Source organism: Brachyhypopomus gauderio, chromosome 5, assembly GCF_052324685.1.
Source record: "Brachyhypopomus gauderio isolate BG-103 chromosome 5, BGAUD_0.2, whole genome shotgun sequence".
In the NCBI taxonomy this organism is placed as follows: domain Eukaryota; kingdom Metazoa; phylum Chordata; class Actinopteri; order Gymnotiformes; family Hypopomidae; genus Brachyhypopomus; species Brachyhypopomus gauderio.
Genome location: NC_135215.1, coordinates 20287198 through 20293544, shown reverse-complemented (window position 1 = coordinate 20293544; position 6347 = coordinate 20287198). Strand labels below are relative to the sequence as shown.

Genomic DNA, 6347 nt, shown 5'->3' with positions numbered 1-6347 from the left:
TATGCCGCACAGCTCTCAACTTGGAAGTGTTTACCTGTAATTTTCAGTTTCAGTAAAGTTTAAAGTCTTCCAGGCGCGTCTAAACGTTGTTGCTACGGCAACGAGTAACCAGGAAATTTGTTTACCATGATAACCTCGAGCGAAGGAAACGGGAATCAAGTTAAACTTTGAGTGCCAACTGCATACGATGAGTATAAGTCTATTATAATACATCTATTATAACGTTCTAGTATAATTACGGCAAGGTGGTCGAGATGGAGTCAAATACTTTGTACTATTCGTTGGATTTAGTGTCTGGAAACGGATTTACTTTGAATGCAGAGCAGAGAGCAGCGCTTCAGACCTCTATGGTCATTCTCAAACGAAACTACAAATTCAGTCGAGTCCTCTTTTGGGGAAAAATTTTGGGAATCAAAAATGATTATTTCATAGCTCAGGGGGTTGGAGATGATGAACTGAGCAGCAAAAAGTGTCTGTACAGGTAACAAATATTTATTTTTGTTTTTTTTCTTTCCTTTATCACGCACAAAACCCAGCTACATGGCACCTCTGCATAGTTCCTAGGTTTAGCTAGGTTAGCTAGCTAGCTAAGTACCTTGTTAAAGAGGATTTAGGATATGGTCAGTAAAAAAAAACTTTTGATACATTTTTCATTGTGATTCTGTAAAAATAAATTAGTATAATAATGGTTAGCTGTGCATTATGACATGCCATACATTTTCTGATGCAGTTTTAACTGCATGGATTGGCACTTGCTCCCTCCTGCCACTGAGGCTATGACAGCAGAGGTGGCGGTGGCAGCGAAGGGTCGTTTCGTGGGTGACCCGTCGCATGAATATGAGCACACGGAGATCCAGCACCACAGCGAGGGTGATGAGACCCTGGAGGAGGTGGTCACGGTGAGGCTAAGAAATGCTATTACCGATTATGGACAGTATCCTGACCCAGTAGTCTTCATTAGCAGTCAACAAACATGCTTCACAGAATCTTGCAATGCGCTCACATTTCTCTGAAAAACAAATTTGGAATGCTGAGTGGTAGGAGGCAGTGTTTAAAAGTAGGTAAAATAAGTTGTTTGAGAATTAAAATGTGTGGGGAAAATCTGTAAAGTGTATAGTAATTATAGTTTAACGCATGCAGTTCAACTCAGTGTGGGATAAAAGTCCACATTAGCTGCATACTTACTGTTAACATAAAATGGTGAAAGTGTCTCCTCTGCCTGTAGGTGAAAGTGAATGAAGAGAAAAGGTTGGCCGTGACGATTTATACCATTGATAAAGAGGTGGCTGTTGTACCACGTGGTGCATACATTAAGAGCCCTCATGGCACTGTACAGATTAACAACAGCTTCAAGGGTATGGCCATCACACAGCATCTCACTCTGTGACTGTGTGCCTGTGTTTACTTTTGGATATGCAGCCCTCAGTTTGGGCATGCAGTTTGGGTCAAAGTGTATAATTTTATACAACAATGGTGGTTTAATTTCTTCCAAGGAACATGTCAGACCACATTATTTCATTTACTGTCCCTGCAGGTCTGAGTCCCTCAGAGGCAGCTAAGTTAAGTAACTACTACCACTTCTCTGAGCCCAGAACACTGAAAACAAAATCCATTTTGGAAATGGCTGATCTGAATCCCTGCATCGACTTCCTGAATCCTCTAAGTGAAGACAGTCCCAAAGGTGAATAACTCCTGTTCTCCTGTTCTGGACTGTTCGCTGGAAGCTCAGCACTGTTCAGTAGGCTTTGCACTAGTTGTCTCCACTCTACACGTTTTTGCAGTTAATGGCAAATTCTTAATGGCACTTCAAAGCTTTGGTTACAAGTGATCTTTGATCATACTTAGATCATGTAGGAGCCTTTTTGCTAAAGGCAAAACCTTAAGAAGCAGGAAAAGAACAGAAAAAATAGGCTGAACTTCTCAGACTCGTGTCCTAATGTTTAGCCTAGTGTCTAATCACTCCCTCACCCATCATTCCAGGAAATCATGTGATAAATGATATCCTTATTATAGTAGAGAAGCATGATGATGGCTTAAGTATGTCCTTGATTAATGAACTTGGGTATTCTTGCTCTGTGTTGTTGGTTGTCTCAACCTCTCACTTTCACATTTGGCAGCTGTCTAAACCAAAGCCCAGAAGACAATTGAGGTCTAGTTCTGTGAACTGAGATTCTATTGTTCTGTCTTCACACGTTCATATTCTCCTCTACAGGGATGATACGGAGATTTCTGGAGAAGTGATGTTTCTTTTTCCCACATATTTAGTGTTTCTCACAACTTTGCTTGTCATATGGGAGAGAGTAGAGAGAACAACATTGTTTGAAGTGCGATTTGTTGTTCATCGCATTCAGCTTTTACTCTGTCTGACAAGCTGAATTACTGACACTCAGCACCAAACACACTTTGCAAAACTCTAAATGCTTTTGGCTGCATAGAATGGGAAGGAGCATCCAGAGGGAATTGCAACTTGTAACTTGCTGTTACAGAATTTCACCTCGTTTAGTGATGTGCTATGCTGTAGCAGCCATGTGCCTTAACCAGATGCAATTTGAGTAATAGTAGATGTGAAGGGAATCCCTGGAGCATCTGCTAAGATTTTTTAAAAGTCCTAAATGTCTTTGAAGAAGACAGACAGTTTGCCCTCATCCCTGCTGTTAGGTATTAGGAAGGGTGTATTTAGATGGTACTCGTCACTCATTGTATCCGATCACCAGCCATGATACCTAGATTTCGGCAGTAATGCCTGTATCCATTTCAGTGTGAAATTGATTTGGCACTATGCTAAAGAAAATGCTGATAGCTCTGCATTCCAGAGTTAGTTATTCTTGAATTACTCCTGGGAGGATGTATCGATTAACTTTTCATGTAAGTGTAGTGGAAATGGATTTTAATTTGAAAGCATAAATTTAACATTGCCTGGAAAATAAGGATATAAAATTGGCACAGCACATAATCCACCATATAACAGCTAATCGGTCATGCCCATGTTGAAGAACAAAATGCTAACCTCTATGAAAGCATGGTTTTTCATGCAATTCAATAGTCTTTACTCCTTCATTCATCTAAAGCCACTTATTCCAGTTCAGGTTGATAGCACAAGCACACAAAACAGGAACCACACCAATCCATCACAGGACACACACAAGGCCAGTTTAGTTACACCAATAAACCTAACATGCACATCTTTGGAATGTGGGAGGAATACCCAGAGGAAACTCACAAGCTCCACCAAGTTAGCAACCAGGTCAGGGATTGCAAGGAAGCACTGTGAACCATCATACCACCCAAACCTTTACCTCTAGCCCTTAATACAATTCATTGTGTTAAAAAAAAAAGCTGTTATACAGACTGTTCAGTTGAGGAATTCTGGCTTTCAATCATGTCTTCCACTGAAGAACCTAATCAGTGGCTTGGCTCAGGCAAAAGGCATTAATATGTTTGCTCAAAACGTTCTGCTAAAGAAGTTGGCTTAATCCAAATATTTGTTGGATCCCCATACACAATGAGGAATAGTGTTCTTAAAGTGAATGTGTTCATTTGGACTGTTTGGATGTTATTACAACTCAGTATGGTGTTATAACTGAATCTGAATTGTGAAAATTCCCATGTCTTAATTTTATATCCATTTTTCTGCATGGTTTTATGTAATGTCGGCAAAGTTGATGTTGACTGAAAACACAGTACACAGCTCATTTAGAGCTAATTTCAGACTTTGAATGGTTTGATATTTAAGCCAACAACCACTTTAATAGACCAATATAGATTAAAAAAACCTATCAAAGATTTGTTTATCTTTACTGAAAAAAAAATCAAAGCATTTACATAAAAAAACTACCAAAAATATTCATGCTCATGAAATGTTATTATTATAGTACATGTAAATAATGGTGCTTACACATTATTTGTTGTTTCTCAAGCATTTCTCTGATTCCCAAAAGCAGCATCTAAATAATCCACACAGTTGGCATGCCTTCTTTATCAATAAATGTTTGAAAATCTTCCCTAGGATTTATGACGCTTCTTTATGGACTAAGATTAATTTTAGATGCGACGACAGCTGTTGGCACATCTATCTGCACTCACACACACTGCAACCCTGTGCTTGTCTCTGCTGTGATCACAGGATCATGGAGCGTGCAGTCCGAACAGGGCGGCAGAGTGTGTGTGATACGGAGTCTGCAATGGCTTGGCCTGACCTTCTACCATGTGCCCGCGACCCCACAACATGGCTACATCTACATGGGACACGGACTAAAGAACCTGGACCTGGCTTTCATGCTGTAGGGGGTGGGATTGGACCCCATAGAATGCCCAAATAATCCTGTACATTCAGAGATCAGTTCATGGCCTTATTTTTGTAATCTTTTTTCCTGTTGATGAAAACAGAACAGATAAAGCAAACACTGGTCAGCATTCTTCAACTGAAGGTTTTACCATGGTGTTCTTGTCTAAAGAGTGTATAATAATGTAACATGCTGTCTTTGTCAGCCGTGCAATCACTCCCTTCCCCCAGCACACACAAAGCAGCTGTTTCTTTGAGGTATAGAGTAGAAACTATTTATTATTTGGGACATCTGCTTTTGTGTTAACACATTAACACCAAAAAACCAAAAAAATTGAAAGTTGCACACTGATTCAATTCCAGTCTGTCCAAGTGTGGTCTATTCAAATTTAAGACTTCAACAGGTTCTGTGTCAATCTGACACCAAAATGAATAGAATGAACAGAACATTCAGCATTCAGAACACAATGCCTGAACATCAGTGGCGGAGGACCATGAAGAGGAGGCAGCCATGAGGAACCAAACCTGAAAATCTTTTACACTCTATAGATGTCAGTGGATCTTTGCTTTTCTATGTTGTTGATGTTCTGATCTGTATCTGATGTTGTTCTTAACAGCATGGCATCCCACATACATGCGAAGCTTACACCACCTCAGTCTTGCCCTATAAAGAACTTCACAGTTGTAACACCTGTTTGTTGAGTTCTTACCAGAGCACTAACTCAGCTGATACCACTTACCGTTGTTCTTAAATTGTATATCTGTCTATGGTTATTTGTGCTTCTTGGCAAACATCTAACTTGCAAAACACTAGGTAATGATATTGGCTCTTGTAGTTTAGTAGTAGTCTGACTCAATGGTGTCTTGAATTCTGGCCTATCCATACTATTACCTAGGATGTATTCTGTGATCAGAAGCAAAGCACTTTGTAAGTCGCTCTGGATAAGAGCATCTGCTAAATGCCGTAAATGTAAAATGTAAATGTAATACATGAGGTACCTGCACAAAATTACCAGTTATGACAGCCCCTCAAAAAAGTGGGACATATCTGACATGTACGACTTATTAAATTAGCTATGGTAAAATGTACAAGATTCAGATACACTAATGTAGATTTTGTCTTGTATGTCTTATATGAAGCTTCTCAATAGGTTAAAACCGTGCTTTCACACGTACTTGTTTTTAAATGAATTAACGGTTTTGTTAAAGTGAACAACAATGGGATCCCAGCTGCAACTGACTTCAGTTAATTTATGTTAAGTTTAAGAGAAATTTGAAGAGGACTCAGTTCCCTTTCTGGTCTTCTTTAGCAGTGATGAAATCACAGATCTCTTGCTGTTCACACCATAGCTTCTGCACACTTCAGACCATCTGTGAGACAATACATTAAGGCTTGTGTATTTAAGATGACCACATTTAAAGCTGCTGGTATTTTCATAAAGCAAATTTAAAAAGATGAAAAACAGCCACTTTTTTCAAGTTTGGTTTTAATCATGAAGATTGTCGCTTTGTGTATGGCAATCCTTAAGATTTGCCATAATCAGATACGTGAAATGGACCACTGATGGACCACACATGGTCCGTTTCACAATGCATGAATTAAGGAGACCACAAATCAATCATACTAAGAACACCTTGGGAGCTGCTCTGAGTTTGGTTTGGGGTCCACTTAGAGGTGTCTGAATTAATTTCACGTGTTCACATATGCAAAGACAAGCAGTCTGGGCCCACTTGAAACATTGACACGGCCGGCCTAAATGTGAAAAATCCCCTTAGTATCATGTTACAATAAAAAGAATGAATAAAGATGTATGGTCTTTTCACATAGGTCATGTGAAATTATCAATTCATCATATGATGCATGGAACACTGATTCAGTATGTCTGATTCTCATGGCATGCAGTGAAAATCTACAATATTAGTATCGTTATGGCCAATAATTCCATAACTAATCACAAATGATATGCAGTGGATGTGCTGAACTTAACAAAAAATGGTGGGAATATAGTTTGTTGTTTGCTATACAACCGTATGAATTTCTGTAACTTTACTATAATGGTTCATG

General features: G+C 39.2%; 1 protein-coding gene across 2 annotated transcripts; it reads left to right on the top strand.

Moving 5' to 3' along the window:
• Positions 1 to 4421, top strand: rsph9 (radial spoke head component 9). Of its 2 annotated transcripts, XM_077006329.1 has the most exons (6): positions 1 to 191; positions 292 to 481; positions 731 to 899; positions 1226 to 1355; positions 1535 to 1681; positions 4124 to 4421. In XM_077006329.1, exons 1-6 carry the CDS (start codon positions 188 to 190, stop codon positions 4282 to 4284), a joined length of 801 nt encoding a protein of 266 aa, XP_076862444.1. In that variant the 5' UTR covers positions 1 to 187; the 3' UTR covers positions 4285 to 4421. The 2 variants fall into 2 exon arrangements, with proteins under 2 accessions (XP_076862444.1, XP_076862443.1); XM_077006328.1 differs by having other exon boundaries at positions 4 to 481.
• The last annotated feature ends 1926 nt before the right edge of the window (positions 4422 to 6347 follow it).